General features: G+C 35.6%; 1 protein-coding gene across 2 annotated transcripts in view; it reads right to left on the minus strand.

Moving 5' to 3' along the window:
• Positions 1–19,310, minus strand: part of Dph6 (diphthamine biosynthesis 6) — a 122,739-nt gene that overhangs the window by 103,257 nt on the left and 172 nt on the right. Inside the window, exons 1-3 of one of the 2 annotated variants that reach the window (XM_076570317.1) lie at positions 16,757–19,176; positions 15,857–15,951; positions 12,514–12,707 (exon numbers count right to left, since the gene is read on the minus strand). In XM_076570317.1, the coding sequence (XP_076426432.1) occupies positions 12,514–12,707; positions 15,857–15,951; positions 16,757–16,770 (303 nt within the window). In that variant the 5' untranslated portion in view covers positions 16,771–19,176. Of the gene's footprint in view, positions 1–12,513; positions 12,708–15,856; positions 15,952–16,756; positions 19,177–19,310 lie in introns of those variants that run through there. The other variant, XM_006983854.4, reaches the window with a different exon arrangement.

Below are 19,310 nucleotides of genomic sequence, written 5' to 3' on the forward strand. Positions count from 1 at the left end.
GTGAAAGGATAAGGGACCGTGAAACCTGATTAATCTAGCATCTTTGCTTTAGAAACCTCAGGAGGCAGCATGGGGCTGGAGAGATGACTCAGTGGTTAAGAACCCTGACTACTCTTCAGAGGACTGTGGTTCAATTCCTAGCATCCACATGGCAGCTTACAACCATCTGTGATGATAATTCTAGAGGATCCAACTCTGTCATATGGCCTCCACAGGTACTTCACAAACACACTGTACAAGGACATATATGGAGGCAAAACATCTATATACATAAAATAACAACAACAAAAAAAAAAAAAACTAAAGAGGTATTTACATATGTTCTCAAAGCAGAAAAACAGAAGGAAAGAAGGATCCACATTTTGCAGACAAAATGATGGAATTCAAGATGAACAGAGTTCAATATAATATATATTCTAGTCCAGAACTTCTGTTGAGTCTCATAAGAAGTAAATATACTACAACTTCAAATTTTGAAGTTACTTACAATCATAAACAAACAATAGGAGGAACAGAAATTCCATTTTGGGAGTATAGCTAGAGATAAAAGATAATCAGAAGTTGTTTTGCAGGGATCCTAACCATCACAGTAGCAAAGATGATTTTTACTGAAGAGAGAAATGTGATTAGACACATTAAAGAAAACCAAGCTTCACGAGAGTTTGTAGAATAAATTATGGACAGTAGTAAACTATGGGAGAGACTTCACAAACACTGCACAAAGGCAGCAATTCCCTTATAGGCTGAAAGCCAGGTTCGATCTGCTATGATGCCCAAGGGCTACAAAACCTGTGACTCCTTATTTTGCTTGATTTAACTGTGAATAACTTTTTTTTTTTTTTTTTTTTTTTTTTTTGGTTTTTCGAGATAGGGTTTCTCTGTGTAGCTTTGCGCCTTTCCTGGAGCTCACTTGGTAGCCCAGGCTGGCCTCGAACTCACAGAGATCCGCCTGGCTCTGCCTCCCGAGTGCTGGGATTAAAGGCGTGCGCCACCAACGCCCGGCGTGAATAACTTTTATATGTAAGCACAACAGTGATTTGAACCGTGTGTCTACATGGTATGTTATTATGAACCGTGTATCTACATGGTATGTTATTATGATAAAATACATTATTATCACGCACTGCATCTTTTTGGGAATTTATACTATTTATTTATTTATTTTATTTATTTATTTATTTATTTATTTATTTATTTATTTATTTATTTATTTATTTATTTATTTTGGTTTTTCAAGACAGGGTTTCTCTGTGTAGCTTTGCGCCTTTCCTAGAACTCGCTTTGGAGACCAGGCTGGCCTCGAACTCACAGAGATCCGCCTGCCTCTGCCTCCCGAGTGCTGGGATTAAAGGCGTGCGCCACCACCGCCCGGCCATACTATTTATTTTTAAGAAACAAAGACAAAACATTTTAGGTGATGTATATTTCATAAAGTTTTAATAAGAGATTGTTAAATATTCAATTAAAAGAACTATCAAGATAAAAATTTATTAACATTAACTTCAGTAAATGAATCCAGAATGGTATAAAGCAGATTGTAAACCATGCTGCCCAAGATTAAGGAGAAAACAGAATGTCATAAAATTTAAGGGCACAATATTTATAATATATGGCTATATAATTGACTTTGATTATGAATATTATCCAGTAAAAGCTGTGTAAGTTAGCTATGGGACTGTGTCTTTAACATACACCTTATATAGACTTCTTGTCACTACTGACACACCATCAAAGAGCTTTATTAACTCCCTTCAATGTACATCCTTCATTTCTGTGATTGCTATTTGCCTGGTTACTACCCACATAACTTTCCAGCTAACCAAAAATCTTCATTTGCAATTTGAACTTACCTATGGAATAGCATTTCTCTAATCTGTTACTTGCATTAACATTGCTAAACCAGGTGACTCTGAAGTTAACTTGCAACTCTATAACTGTCTGTCATTCCTTGGGCAACCCCTTCAGAGTAGTGGATTTTAATCTTGACTATAAGAACTTGTTAACAGTAAGAAATACACACACACACACACACACACACACACACACACATATATATATATATACATATATATATACATACATATATATATACAGATACAAACACCGTAGCTGCATACACATAAATACACGTAGTATTATATGCATGTACATATTAAATATAGTACTGAAACAGGTAGCCAGTCAACTAAGAAAGAGAAAGAGATAACAAATAAAAAGACACACAAATGAAAAGGGAAATTATTATCTGCAAATGGCATAATATTGTATAAAGAAAAAAAGTTTCTACCAGAAAATTTGTCCAAACTAATAAATTCATCATGTTACAAGATACAAACATCAATATATAAAACACTACCATTTTGATACAATAAGATTGCCAAGAAAGACATAATGAATGAAATTTATTCAAAAAAGCTGTAACAAATACTTAAGCAGTAAATTTAATCAAGGAAGCAAAAGACCTTTACAATGAACCTTATAAAATGCTGAAAGAATAAATTTTAAGCATATACACACAATCAATGAAAGGAACTCTCATAAACATGAATTATAAAAATAAATTTTAAAAATGTTCATACTAGGTAAAGCAAATTAATCGAGTAAATGACATTCTCATGAAATTTCCAATGGTATTCAGAAAACTGAAAAAATTTCCTCAACTTCATATGAAAGCACTTATTAACTTGGACAACTAAAGCAATCTAACAAGACAGTCAAAAGTGGACACATCCTAGTACTTGATTTCAAGACACAATGCATAACCACAGTAACTCAAACACTTTGGTAGTATCGTTAAAACAACAAGCCTGTAGAAGAGAACAAAGAGCTAAGAAATAATTCCATTCATCTATACAGCTTGATTCTTACCTAAGGTACCACAAACACATACTGGAGAAATAATGAACAGCTTCTTCAATAAATGGTGGTGGTGGGGGGTATGGAAAAGCCACACAGAGATGAACTTGACCTTCATCTCTCATCATGGACAATAAACAACTCAAAATGGATCAAGCATCCAAGTCTAAGTAAAGCAACCAGGAAACCACTAGACAAGAACACAGTGAGATACTAAAGACATTATTAAAGGCTATTCTGTTTAATTTTTTAATACCAAAAGCAATAGACTAATAGAATTACAGTATAGTGTAAGGCCTCTCCACAGCAAAATAAGCAACAATGATGTAAAACAAGAGCCAGAACAAGTGAAACTGTGTAAGAGATCACTTGACAAGGGATTACTAGCTTGTGTACAGCAGAAACTCATAAAAGGATCACCTAAATAATTCAACTTAAAAACCTATTCAGAATACTTCTCAAAAGAAATAAAAAAATGGTTAACAACTCTATGAAAAAAATGTTCAATATATTAACTATGAGAGAAATGTAAATTAAAACTACATATCATACCCAAGTCAAAACAGCTATTACTAAAAATTGAGGTGAGGCTATAGAAAAAATAGAACTCTCATACATCATTGGTAAAAATGGAAATGAGTATAGCCATTGTGAAAAAAATATAGAATTTACTCAAAAATTTAAATTAGCTAGCCCTAGTAGTGCCCGTCTATATAATCTTAGATACTTATGAGACTGATGCAGGAGAGTTGCAAATTCAAAGTCTGCCAAGATCACAATGTGAATTAAAGGCTAGCCTGGGCAACTTGATAAAGCCATATCTCAAAATAAATGTGAAAGAGAGCTGGGGATAAACCACCACACATGCATACAGCTCTGGGTTCAATGCCAAAGCACAAATACAAAAAAATAAAATAAAATGTATGTAGAACTATTCTATGATCTAGTTATCCCACATGTGTATCCAATGGAAACTCTAGGGAAAAAAATCAATGGCAATTTCCTTTGATTACTCCATATCTTCACATGTCAACATAGAACAAAGCCTTTATTAAATCATCTCTTGTTAAAAAAAAAAAAGTACTCAATATATCACTGCTTTCTTATAACTACTTTATTATCTTTTTCTGATAATGTTCTTAAATTTTAAAACAAAAGCTATCATCAAACAATTATTTTAAGGGCTGGAGTGACTACTGCTTTGCAGAAGACCTTAGTTCAGCACACAGATACAAAGTTGAGCAGCTCACAACCCACTTATAACTCCAGTTGCAGATAGATCCAACTCCACCGGCCTTCATGGAAACTTTCACTTGTATGAACATAACCCCCACACATAAACATACATCAAAACCAGTTTGGTTTTTTTTTTAAGAAAGGTATTTATAGTATCTATGATTATGTTGTGTGACAACAATGAAGTCCTGTACTTGAAAAGGAATGCAAGGACAGCAATAAAAGACTAAAGAACTCTTATCCATCTCAGTAATGTGTTCTTATTTAATTGCGAACATGACACTGACAGGATAAACTACATGTGGAAAAAAAGACTAGAGGACTGAAACAGAAATTTAGCATCCTAGATGACACAATTCCAGAAGCAGAGTGCCACAAAAGGTTTCTTTGAAAATAAATGGTTATACATTCAGGAAAAAAGTCAATGGAACAGAGATTCCGGAGACTGGAAAGCATAAAGAAAGAAATACAAGGAATAAAGTCAATTGGTAAATTCCAAGAGGGTCACTGGATGAGGAAAAGACATAAAATATATTTAGGTGGGGTTCACAACAATATATAGACACTGTAAGCAATACCAAGTGGAGACAGTCCACAGCTGAGGAGACACAATGAACTTGTCAAAATGAAGGAGTCTTGTTTTATAACTTTAGGAAAAACCTACAGACAAAAAGTCTAAACCAGGCAGTGGTGCTGCACACCTTTAATCCCAGCACCCAGGAGGCAGAGGAAAGTGGATCTCTGAGTTTGAGGCCTGCCTGATCTACAGAGTGGATTCCAGGACAGCCAGGACTATACAGAGGAGGAGGTGGGGTGAAAATAAAGAAAAAGGAAAAGTCTGATCCTGTCATAAGGTGAGGCAGCTCTATCAACTGAAAAATATCATCCAACATCTATTTCCTAAAGAGATTCATCATCATGTATTTCCTTACACATGTCCAAATTTACCATCTTAAAAGGCCAAATACTGTACAGCCAGCCTTAATAGCACTGCACCTGGGAGTGAAATGACACTGGCCAGCTACAATGCCAACACTTCCTGTTTAGAGACCAGAGTCAATACAGGATACTCATTCATTGTGCCAAGGGACCAGGCTTAATGTCCAATATCTTGGGGACTGACAAGGCTTGAGACAAGCTGTGCAGTGCTGATGAGCCAGGAGTAATCTGTATAGGGCTATGGGCCTGTTTAATCCACACTGTCTGGGTCCTCCCTACAAATCTTGCAGCAGTCATATTATACTTTTCTTCCACTTAAATACTCAGGATTCACCTCAAAGCCACATAAGATTCTAGACTATTTCCTCCCAAGATCTAAAGTGAAAAGACTCACAAAGTAGTTTTTAACTATGAGCAGGTTTCCTAACACATAATAAAGATATTGTGAAGAAGTGTCTGCTCAGCATTTGTATAATATATTCTGCAGCTGGAAATCACTCTCAGTACAGATAATAATTGTACTGCCAATACTAGGATGCCTTATTTTACAAACTTTCACCATAATGCCCAAGTCCCTTAAGTTTATGGACAACAAAAAATTATCACGGGACAACAAAAAACATCACATAATGAAACAATATCATGGTGTTCCTGCATTAGATAAATCATGAAATAAAAAAAAAATTGATAATTTTTTTACTTATATACCCTTTTCAACAATTATTAATTGTAATAAATTATTATAAATGTATAAATGTAATAAATATTAATAAAACCCTTCCTAGGCACTTAGGATACAAAAATGGAAGAGTGAGCATTGCACATGGTGCTGAAGGTCTCACAGTCCAACAGCCAGTCTGGCCATGTAAATGATCTCAGTCACATGTTCAAGGGCACAATTAAAGAACAGACAAGTTGCCGGGCGGTGGTGGCGCACGCCTTTAATCCCAGCACTCGGGAGGCAGAGCCAGGTGGATCTCTGTGAGTTCGAGGCCAGCCTGGACTACCAAGTGAGTCCCAGGAAAGGCGCAAAGCTACACAGAGAAACCCTATCTCGAAAAAAGAACAGACAAGTTGCCATGAGAGACACAAGAATAAGGAAAATTACAAATTTCACAAAGAATGAAGATGAAGTTCTTCAGGAGAATAAAGAAATAATAATAATAATAATAATTTTAAAAAAAGGCCAGAGACTGTGGAATTTTTTTAAAAATTGAAATTAAAGTGGCTACTGGTTATAATTTGAACCTAGAGGCTTATATAGGAATTACAGCATCAGACTAATAGAACTGCAGGGACTTTTTTTGGTCATGCTTCTTAATAGCAGGCACCTTCACTTTGCTACAGCTAAATGGAGCATGGGTGAATGACTCATTAGCAGGCTGCTACATATGATGGACACACAGCCATAGCAAGAATGAAGTCAAAGGGTCAGATTTATACTTCATCCAAGTATTAGCAACAGGTTGCAGAGATCGAATTAGTGGTAGCAGCTGAGGTAAAGGGGAAGCTAAGAAAAAGTCAAGTTTGGTAGTGGGACTCAGGTTTTGATGTGAGTAATGAGGTAAAATTCCTAAGAAGGTAATATAAAAACTGAAATGTTCTTACAGAAACTTGCTAAGTTCACTATGCCTACAGGATAATAAAGTCAAAGAATCATGAATTAATTATGAAGATCTCAGATTGCAAACTCAAGGCTGTGGGGTCAATGGCAGCTCACTGCTCTGTAACTTTGGTTCCAGTGGATCCCACACCCTCACACAGACATACATGCAAGTAAAACACCAATGCACATAGAATAAAATAAATAAATCACTAAAATAATTTAAAAATAAAAGCTTCCTCCTGTGATAGATAAGAACTAATTAGGGCTCCACAGCTAGATGATATGCAGAGTAAGAGACACGAACATTCAGTTGTCTTAAATGAAATGCCTCTAGTCAACTCCTCTCCTCAGGGCTCAGGAAATCCTGATGAAGAGAAGGGGGAAGGATCATAAGAGTCAGAGGGAATGGAGGACACCCAGAAAACAAACAAGGCTTTCTAAACACAGCAGGACTGATGCACATAGGAACTCAGAGAACTGTGGCAGCACGCACAGGGCCAGTGCCACATGGAATCCCAGCACTGAGAGAAGTTTTGGACAAAAGCATTCATCCTTAACCTAGAAGCTATTTCCAACTGATAACCACCATAAATGAAAAAATAGTTCTCTCACCAGGTATACAAACCACTCTTAAGGGCAGGCCCCATGCCAAGCAGTAGATGGCAAACACCAAAGGAACTCAATGGCATCTTTGGAGGTTCTTTGTCTCATAAGGTTTTGTCAGGGCATTGTTTTTCTTTACAGGTACTTAGTGTATATATTATGGCTTCCAGTTTTGTGGTTTTGTGGGATTCCTGTGTGTGCTATCAAGTGTCTCTTTGTCTACATGTGTTTCTCATGCTTTTTCTTTTTTCTTTGGCTCTTTTTCTTCTGTTTGTTTTGTCTTATTCTGATTTCTTTGTTTTCATTTCATTTTATTTTATTTTATTACTATTCTTTGGATGCCTGTTTATCTTTTAAGAAGAGACAAAAAGGGTATGGATTCGGATAGGAGGGGAGGTAGGAAGGGTATCAGGCAAACTGGGGAGAAGAAAACATAATCAGAATATATTGTATGAAAAAATCTTTTTTCAATAAAAAGAAAAAAAAGTGATTGGCTAGGACTTTCTCTCCCCTGTAATAAATATATTCTCAGAGAATGTAACACAGCAACTGACATTCTCTAAAAACAAAGGTGAAGATATTATGGTTTTGTATTGTATTTTACAAAACAAAACTAAAACATTGATTTATTAGCCTTCTTTCAACAATAGATATTCCATTTTCAAGAATAAAAAAAAGCAATTACTCATACCATACTTAACTTATACATGTACACTAAGGAATTTGCCCATGAGAAGTGTCAATAGTCAGAAGAGGAAGACTGAAACTGAATGTTCAAGTTACAGAAGCACGTTAACTATGTTCCATTAGAATGAAGATAATATGGGGTTCTGGATGCTGAAATTCTATTAAAATGACACAAAGGTACTATCTTTCAAAAACAAGAACAAGAGGGAGCTATCAGAGCCAGAATATCTCAACTTCTTGCTTGAGACAAAAAGAAGATAAAAGAATGATAACTGATTAATCAGCAAAGAATGCACAATCTACTGTTGCCTGGAAGAGAACAAGGCAAGAAGGAGCCAGGTGAGGCCACACTATCATTAACTCAAGCTTCACAAGTTCCAGCCATAAGTCTGGAAAAACTGAAACCAACATATTCACAATCAACTTTTCTCTTATTCTTATACAATAGGAGAGATCCAAAGTAAACAGTCGTAGTTGAGGGAGCAACAGATAATATTTAAAATCTTTTACTCATGTTTTAGGAATCATGGAGGTGATGTCACTACTATAGAAAAAGAAAAGCATCCATATGGAAAAAGAAATATCAATAAATAAAGAAAGTTCTTAGCTATTGGAGACAAACTGCTTTAAAAAACTCAATCCCAAAATAAAAGAGATTACAAATGCACTGTCAAAGAATATATAGACAAGACAATATATAAACAATATATAAGAACAAAAAGACATGGAGCTAGAGCATGGCTCAGCAGGTAAGATGCTTCCTAGTAAGCATGAGACCTAAGCTATACCTGAGTTCAGATGTTCAGCATCTAGGTAAAAACAAAAACAAAAACAAAAACAAAACAAGACAAAAAGAGATACAGTAACTTGTTTGTATTTCTAGTGCTGGGGACCCAGAAAAAGGAAGATTATTGGGGCTCAATGGCCAGGTATACTGTATTCTGTCCAATTAGTGACCTCCAGGACAATTCAGAGATTCCATGTCAAAAAATAAGGTGGAGAAACCATTAAGAAAAACACCTAATATCAACCTCTGCCCTCCACATGGGTGTACACACACACAGGACATACAGACAGGACTAGGAATTCAAGCCCATTCTAATCCACCAAGGAACATCTTGTCCTTACAAATGACACAGACATGAAAAATATTTGGAAAAATAGAAGTTAGATAAAGTTTCATTCTACAAAGTGTAATTTCTGACCAGGCATTACCAGGGATGAAAAAAGAACATGAAGAAAATCGAGAAGAAAAAAATTATCAAACAAGTATCAAAAGAGGACTTCCCAGAGCCTTCCTTACACTGTAAGTCCTCTGGTTGTGCCATTTTTTTCTGTTATAATTGACATTAAACATTTCTCTTTCAAAATTAAAAAAAGTAAACGGCAAAGGGCTATTAAATATCTACATCCTACAGTCAACATCTCTCCAGGCAAGTGGAAGAACTTACCTTTTCCCAGTTACCACTGGCTCTATTCTGTTAGGACCAAACCATTCCTGGTCCAGTCAATACAGCCAGAATGTCATATTGTAAATGGGCTAGATATATAGGTTGTCATTTAGGTTGTCATCCACCAGGGACAAGCTTTCAAGAGATATCCTATCACTAGGCAATTATAGAAGAGTTACAGGAAAGCATTTGTTAATGATCAGTGAAAACTCGGGGGCAAAATCCAAACATTTTCAAAGTGTAAGAATTTGAAAGGATCTCCCATTTGGAAATATCTTATTAAAGAAACATTCCACTGAAATGGGGATATTGGGAAGAAACCTCAGATCTAGAAAGAAACAACACCAAATCAGTAGAGAAAAGAAAATATATTGATCCTTAAACATGATTCTATAGAAACAATGATGCTAATTTGTATCTTTTAACATGCTTTAATAAAGAAACTTACACACAATTCATAAATTACTGGTTTCAGAAAAGGAAAGTCACACCATATTAAACTAGAAAAGCATCCCAGTTACACTTCAATACTAGAATATAAAAGACAGGAAAAAAACCAAGTATTTCACAAACAGCTTCAGATATGTGTATCAGACTCACAGCTACCCAACAATTGAAGAGATATGATGGACTGTTACATTTCTGTTAGTTTTCCCAACTTCAACAAAACAAGAAACTTGTAATTCTAAACTTCCTGAACTTTATAATTCTAAGACTTTGCTACTTAAATAAATTGAATTATTTGAAAAGTGGAGCCCACCCTAGACAAAATCTGGCTCTCATGTTTGAATGGGGAAAAATTATAAAAACCAAAGACAGATGTAACACTTATAAGAGTATAACCTGTTAGGAATGAACAGTTTAAATAAACATAAGTTCTGGTGGCTCAATACTGCATTCACATTCAAAAACTTCAAGTGCAGTTCTTCTGCTTAGAACGAGTTGAGACAAACTTGAAAATTATAGCCTTTCTAAGTTAGTTTTTTTTTCCATAATTACTCAATTATTCATTAGAATATATGAGACCTCTACTGGAATCTTTGTACCAGGGTTTCACAAATGGATTTAACTTTAAAAGCTTAGCTATACAATTTCTTTCATAAAAGTAATATATTTCTGATATTCATGTCTTTAAAATATCCTATAGTAAAATTAATATTTTTACACAGGAAAAGAAGGAACTATTTAGTCCCAGACAACTTGATAACATCTCTTTCAACTATAGTTATAATTATCATGTATGAAATTCCAAAGCAGAAGTTGTCAAGATTTAACATTAGCATTAATTTATGTCATAATTGACGGTTACTATCAAGATAATGGCAAAGCATCCATTTCTCCAAAGACAGCATGAAGAGAAAGGGGATTTCTTCTTAATTACTACTAATCTGCTCACTTTTAATTAAACTGATTAGTAATTTATTATCATTCCCTTTCCTGGATGGCTGTTATTATCAAAGGATTTCTTCAAAGTTACCACATTTGTGATTTTTAAGCAACCCAATTATTTCTAGAGCAAGTTCCACCATTTTGTAATATTGATTTATACTGATATGTTAATACCTAATTTCAGTATATTCTGAAAAACAAATGTGAAAATATAAGATCTACATTCTGTTTTTACATCTCCAAGTGAACAATGCTAGCTGCATCTCTCTGGAGAGACAACCACTGGGAGCAAAAGTCATTTCCTTCCTCCTTGTTTGGCAATCACAGTAGTTATAATGTGCATGCAGCGTCCAATGACAGTCTCTGCAAAGTATCCACTTCATATGTTAGCCAACTAAATAGCAAGCTGCAAATCGACCATTCCCTGTGCTTCTTTTTAAGATAAAAATGCTCTGACATACAAAATAGGAACTGTTTTAATTGAGATACTTTAAATGTATTTAGGTACCCGTATTTTTCTTAATCAAAACTGTTAATCAATATAAAGCTTTGACTAATATCCTATAGTTGCAATTAGAAAATGCTCATTACAAAACTTGGGAAAGGGCTGAACTTTTCTACAGAGTGAAGAAGCAATGGTGCAGGGAAGGACGGAACTTTTTTCTTTCCCCTGTAAAAATATTGAGATATTCAGTACACACTAACTTAAGTTCCCCATCAGTACGCCTTATGTGAACTGACTATGTATAGTGACAGAATAAACATTTATATTTGGGAAGAATACCGACTGTCCTCAAGTAGTTGATTATCAATGAGAATACAATGATGACTGTTCAATATAATCTCCTTCAACATTCACTGACAGTAGTATCTACTAGACAGATGAGCCTACATTTCTCTCCAAAATTCTGTGTGCTGGAACTAATCATGAAGGAATGATGGACAACAAAATAATACATACAATGGCATATTTCATTCATAATCCTGCCAAATTTATTCAGAGCTCAGCATCTGACTTCCTACCTTCTGGTCTCGGGTCTATCTAACCTTAACATTGTCTGAGAGGTCTCACTGAGGTACACACAGTCCACACATTCCCTGGCTATCTCATGCTATCAGTTGCTACCACCTTGGCACTGCATCACTCCTTCCCCAATACTCTTCAACATCAACCATGTTGTTTGTCAGCTCCTTCTCTTATTCTTGCAACTAGACAGTGTAATCTAATAAAGAAACAGAACTCATTGATTTGTTTAATAGGAATTCAAAATGAAATCTGTTGAAGAAAAAAGATTCAATAATTATGTTTAAATACTCCGAAGAAAAAGAAATATCATTTGACAAGGGGGCTGGAAAGAGGACTAAGCAGTTAAAAGCGCTGGTACCTAGCACCCACATGAAGGTTTACAACCATTTGTAACTCTAGTTTCAGCAAATCTATTTCCCTTTTCTGGCCTTTGTAGGTACCAGGTATGAACATGGTACACATACATATATGCAGGCAAAACACACATAGACATAAAATAAAAAATATTGAAAAAAAATCATGTGACAAGCTTAAATGCAAATCTATATCCAAAATCTTATTTTTCCATAGTCTAATATAAAGACATACTAACAAATTTTTTGTTAACTTCTACCCAAAAGATAAAATATCCTTTCAAAGAATATCTTCAAAGTATTTAATATTAAATAACTCAATAAATGAAAGTTACAAAGTTCAAAAAGTACAGTCACTGTGCATACCTTAACAAGTTTCAAGAGTTCATAGAGATCTTCAACTTCATCACCTTCACATGTGGTATACATTTTTCCTGTCTCCAAACTCCTTCCTCTTATGGTCCTGCGGTACAAGGGAAGAGCCATTGCTTCTGCATACAGATCAATGGCATGGTGACCCACTGTCTGATACATGTAGCTATCAAGTTCGTCTGAATCCACTGTAATAGTTAAATAGAAATAATTGGTAAGACAGAATAAAAAACAAACGAGTTTTAAGAAGTAACTTTTACCACTTGAAGAAGTCAACACTAAGCTTAAAAACTTACCATATCTCACTGCATTTATAAGTGAAGTAATATATAAGCATTGAACATTTGTCTATAGCTAAATTAAGTTCACTTCATCTCTAATCATCTGTGTTTCTAATTATTAACAGGATTACATTTATATTTTTAAAATTATATACAACATTTAAAGATAAGAGTAATGTATTCAATAAATTTTTAATTAGTTTACTCAGTTAGAAATTATATTACGTAAGTTTATTAAAATCATTCAGGTTATTCAAAAAATCATTTAGACTTTTAATAAAAACTTTTCTTAAATAAATACTGGTCTAGTAAGTAATATGTACTTGGCAGAAAAATTTAGATATACTTGGTATGTTTTATAATCAATATATCAACAAAACATATACATCTAAATTCAATATTTGTTAGAGCAGTTACCAATATATATATGGAAACATGAAAATTGAATCTAATCCATGATATAATTACCAGTTGTCTCAAGATTCCACACATATCATTATGGGTAGCATTCATTATAGCATTATTTATAATAGATTAAAACTATATTATAGTCATATAATAAAGTGATATGCAGTCTTTGATGCACTTTCTAAAGTGTATTCTCCAGAATACAAATCCCATAAGATATTAATGTTTACAACACGGGGGAGAAGGATTTTACATCAAATACATTTTAAAAGCATGTATGTAAATAAGTCTAAGTAGATGTGTCTGTTGAAGATTTTCATAGACTAATATGCTTTCAGTTCCTCTAATAAAAGGACAGAGTATGAACTACCTCTTCAAAAGATTCTCATACCATTTACAGTTCATACCGAGAAGATCTAGGGGAAATGATACTGAGACTAATATTTAGTGCCATTGAAACTGTTTACAATATTTTTTTTTTTTTTTGGTTTTTTGAGACAGGGTTTCTCTGTGTAGCTTTGAGCCTTTCCTGGAACTCACTTGGTAGCCCAGGCTGGCCTCGAACTCACAGAGATCCGCCTGGCTCTGCCTCCTGAGTGCTGGGATTAAAGGCGTGCGCCACCACCACCTGGCTAGGTAGTAGGAATTTCAAGTAGCCACCATGCTTCCAACAAAATCCCCAAGTAGTATGGTTTCTATGACTTCATGCTTTATTCTAATTACATTTTTATTTTATTTTGTGTTTAGATTTTAAATACTATCTAAATATCATGTTTACAATATGTTAAGCTACAAATAATAGACTACAAAGTAGTTTTGACAGACACATATGTACATGTATGTTTTCAAGTGTGGAAATGTTCTATTAAAAGGAATGAATAACCATGTAAATGTTTTTCAACAATCAGTAGTATCATCATATGCCATCTCATTTGGGCTCATCAGATTTCTGATGCCCTCAGCTGCCTGGCTTCCTACAAAACAATACTCACACATTACTCTAAGTCTACTCCTCACTCAGTATGAAAGAGAGATTTAGTCAAATCACTCTAAACCTTTTCACTCTTCCATCCTACCAAGTTAGAGTGAGTCTTTAATGTATTTTTACTAAAGGATATTGGTCAAATCGATTTATTACACAAAACAAGCTTCATAGCAAGAAACATCCTGAAATTGGTACAGCTACTAAACATTGTAATGGCTTCAAAACACAATATATGTTCGTTAGGGCTCCATGTAGTCCTTACCACAACAACCTCATGAGTGGGAGCCACACAGCAGCAACCGTGTGAGAGCAAACAAAACCACGTCTCCACTGTTGCCTAAAGCACTTCAATTAACATACCACCAAAGCTCCTACTCCAGACTTAAAGGGGTGGTTCTGACAACTGCACATTATCCTCATTGACAGGAAAAAAAATTCTTTCCCAGGGTATCTACTGCAAACCAATACTGTGAAAAACATGATATGTTGCAAATACATTATAGCCAGCTTTGCTCTTCAATGGAGCCACGCGTTCCTCAGTGAGGTTCCTTTCAGAGCATTTAAAGAGTTTTTTTTTTTAAATCATTCGGTGACTCACTCAACAGTTCCAACATCCTGCTGACTTTAAATCAATATTACCAAACCCTGTCCATTGTTGATCCACAACAATCTATTCTCTTCTGCACCAATTACACAGCATAAGTTGATATCCCCAGGTTTTTAATTCATAATATTCTAAATGCATTTTTCATTACTACCAATGTTCTAATAAATCTTTCCATTCTATTAATAAGTGTAACTTAAAAGATATACTTGCTTGTCATTTTACTGTTCTCCCAGCAAAATGGATACATGGAAGATTATACAACAATGATCTTTTCCACAATAAATAGCCCAGGTTGAAAGCTGGACATAAGACAGAAATTCAAGAGAGGGAAATTACTTCATATGTGCATTACACATCCTATGAACATACACTTTTTTAGTACTAAGAATTCTAAAGACAGATAAAAAGACTCACTTGCCCAACCTGAGGCAAGGGACAGATGGGGTCTCTCCTTTGGTAACAGCAGTCTGTAAGGGGGTTTTGCTGCTTCACAAAAAAGGCTACAGCATAGTCCTATCACCTTCAGAGAACTGGAGAGCGCTTCTCAGAAAAACCTTACTTCTATAACCCTAGCTCACTCATCACCAGAGCCCAGTCTCAAATCCTAAAGTATAAATTTACCCACATGTCCTTTGTAAGCTCGTTTCCTTTCTTCCTATAAAATACTCCCAATTTCCATCTTCCCACATCAGTTTCAGAATTATTCAAATATCCACCATAAGTAAACTGGCTAATTTAACTGAGTCCAGTACTCACTAGTCTGCCAATAAACACCTACTACAGGTACAGCACTTCCAAGAGCTGACGAGCATTCTTAGGAAAGTCTAAGATACTACATCTTCTCTCAAGAGGCTCATGAGCTATCGGAGAGTACAAAGGGAAGCCTTACATGCTTCGTTATATCTAAGAGAGCTAAGGGCATCTTTTGAGTGGTGGCATACATATATTGTAAACTAAGAACCTATGAGGCATCAGATTGTTTCTTACCAAACACAATAATAAAGTTGAGCTGCAGCCATTTAGAGAATGGTCCAAAAAAAAAAGTCATATACTTACCTTGGTTTTCATCTGGTCTCAGATTTGCTAAAGCAACAATGTGATGCCCTGCAGCAATACACTGCATCATGTTGTAACAGCTGTCCTTCCCACCACTGAAAAACAAGTCAGTGGAGAGAAAGGTATGAATGTCAGGCTCCTGATTGTCATTAAACACAGAATCACTGGACATCAAAATCGATCACATAATTACTTTGCTTTTCAGACTCCATGATGGACCATTTCACAATTATAGTATAAAACATATATTTGTAAATAGGAAGAAAACTGAGCACATGAATCTGAATTTCTAACGCTGCTACTTCTAGAAACTTATGAAATTATATGTATCTACAATACAGACGTCCTAAACAAAGTATATTTGTGACAGTTTTATGTAAGATAAAAAGCAATATGTACATAATAAATTATTCAAAATGATATTCTAGCTAAATGCTTATTCCATATATTTCTTGGATGAAAGTCCTTAATTAAAGAAAAAATCTAAGGGGTAAAGAGAAGGTTCAGTGGTGAAGAGCACTGGTTGTTCTTTCAGAAGACCTGGCTTCAACTCTAGGTACCCATATGGATGCTTACAACTATCTGTAACTCCAGTTCCATGGGATCCAATACTATTATGGCTCCCATAAGCACCAAGTCAGCAAGTGGTGTGCAGATGTACATATATACAAAACACTCATAAACATAAAATAAAGTAAAACATTATTTAATCTGTTCCAACTATATGAAAACTAACTACTGGCTACCAATACTCATCAAAAGTATGATATTAAAAATCCCAGTCCAACTGTATCATAGACCTTGATATGTTTGATTCTAAATTCTACACAACGAAAATCCAAATGCTAACACACATCAATAGTCAAACATTAGTATAATCAGTCCTTTGGTCATCATTACCTAGACAATTTCATTGTAGGATTCCTCAAGAGGAAGAGAATGCAAAGGGCAATGAAGCGTATTATAAAGCCCAGGATCCTCCTTTTCAGATATGTTCCTAAGTAGGTCTTTCAGATCCTATTACTATTTCCCCCAGACAAGAAACAAACAACAAAGTTGTAAAATATATTGAAGATTCATGGGTGAACAGTCACAATCTCTACTTAGCTTTATGGTTTAAAATATGTCAACTCTTTAAATATGGTTTCAAAGAATTTTCCAAGCTGTGTGCTGCAGAAAACAAGTACTCAAAGAACAAATAGTTTTCAAGGGCAAAGAATCTTATGAATGCCAACAACTTTACTCTCCTCTTACAACTCCATAAAGTAGCTAAGGTCAGTCAGCCCCTCTGTCAACCCTCATAGCAATGGGTTTCACATCTATGAATCCAGCTAATTGTAAATCAAAAATGTTTTAGGGACAGACACCTGTACTGAACGTGTAGATTATTTGTTAATTCACTAAAAGGTGCAATGTAACAGCTATAAACATAGCATTATGTTCTACAGGTATCATGTCATCTAAAGATAGCTCAAGGCATATGGTGGGAGGATGAATATAGGTTCTACATATCATTTTATTTCATTTGGCTTGGTTTTTGGAGACAGAATTCTCTGTGTAACAGCCCTAGCTGTCCTGGAACTCACTGTAGACCAGGCTGGCCTCAAACTCACAAAGATCTACCAGCCTCTGCCTCCTGAGTGCTGGAATTAAAGGCGTGTGCCACCACCACCCGGCTCTACATATCATTTTATACCGAGAACTTTGTAACTGAAGATTTGGGTATCCCTGAGGGTCCTAAAAGCAATCTCCCATAAATACCTGGGCACACTGTGCCATTTGAACAGTCCTGCAGAACAGATTTTTAGTTTCCAAATCTAGGAACAAGCTTAGTTACATGTATTTGGGCTTAATGCTTCAGTATACATTTAAAATATCCTGCCTAGATAATCTTCAAGCTTACATTCAACAGTGAAATTCCGGGATGTATTTAAGCCCTTGATCTAATAATATGTAAGAATGTGTTTCATTTTGTCCTGAAGTACACTTATGCCCAACCAATTGTTGCACATACACATCCAAATACATGCATACACATACCACAATGCCAACAGATTTATCACAATGAAGCTTAAATGTATATTTACATGTTATACACAATTTACATGTTATACACAATATAAATATATATACAATAAAATAGGTATATTTACTCTCTGGATTCTTGTCTCCTAACATATAGTTCTTAAAAATGTGGGAAATTTTTTCAAATAGCACTTCATTATTCAGTAAATTATTTATTTCCAAACTCAAATACACTTGCTACTGAGTATTTGAGAAACAGACCACACTGATACTTCCTCGTCTCCAGTTTCACTTGTTCTATCACTAAGTTGAGCTTTTTGTGAACTAAATTCCAATCACTAGCTCCCTGACCTACTTTTACCTGTTATCTCTTCACCAAATAATCATGATGGTTAAAACTTCATTGTTCGCTTTATGGGAAAATGTATTAAATTACAGTGGCATTATAGTATAGTTTCCTTAAAAAGGCATGGAATTAACAGAACTGGCTTTTTTCCTGTCACTACAGAGGCACTGAAATATGCCTCTTATAAATATGCTTCTTATGAGTCTTATAAAACATTGTCAACTAGCATCAGTTACCTAGGGCATTAAACAAGAATGTTTATGTATGCTTCATTGTGCTTTCAGAAAAAGACTGAAACAATGCAATGGAACTAACTCTTCACTTAAGGGGTCTAAATCTCAAGTTCAAAGTATTTAAGGGCTTTAAACTTTGTCTCTAACATTGCTAGTATTTCCCTTATCGTTTTCAGGTATAGAAACTGTGCAGATCCGGCTCCTTTTGCTTATCAGCTACCCTATCTAGACTTCTAAGTAAGTTACTATGGATTTCAAACGACTTTTACAATATGACTTAGGTTGCCCAAGGTCAGTATGACCAATTCTTTGTATCCAACACACGCTCAATAACATCTAGCCTAAACTAGCACAGTTGCAACTCCACCCTGAGGGAATATATCTCTTGTGGGTAGGTTGTTCCCAGGTAGGTGTTTAATACGTATGAGCAAAGCAATCTCAAGCCATTTAGGGATCCTAAGGCCATCTCTGCCAAACTGGGGACGTGGGGTAGGAGATGAGAATGGGGTAGATTTCAGAGGCGGTGTCAGGCTAGTGATAGCCTGGGAAAGATCTCTAAGACTGGAGGAAACTATAGAGGATAAAAACGGGTAACAAGTCAGCGAGGTTAACAGCGGCACTCGGAGTTCAGAGCGATGGAAAGTCCAACAGGTGTGAGCATGCGCCCACCGCTGAGGAGGCCCCCGCTACCAGCGCCGTTCAGCTCCGCCAAGGACGCCAGAGAGGAAGCGCGCATGCCAGGGCCAGTGGGCCCGAGCTGCAGGTAGTCCCGCCTCTTCCGGTGTCCCGGGCGCCGGCCCGCCCACGCGGCTCACCGAGGTTCCATTCCCGAGGTGCCTGCAGCGGCCGA

Source organism: Peromyscus maniculatus, chromosome 4, assembly GCF_049852395.1.
Source record: "Peromyscus maniculatus bairdii isolate BWxNUB_F1_BW_parent chromosome 4, HU_Pman_BW_mat_3.1, whole genome shotgun sequence".
Taxonomy (NCBI): domain Eukaryota; kingdom Metazoa; phylum Chordata; class Mammalia; order Rodentia; family Cricetidae; genus Peromyscus; species Peromyscus maniculatus.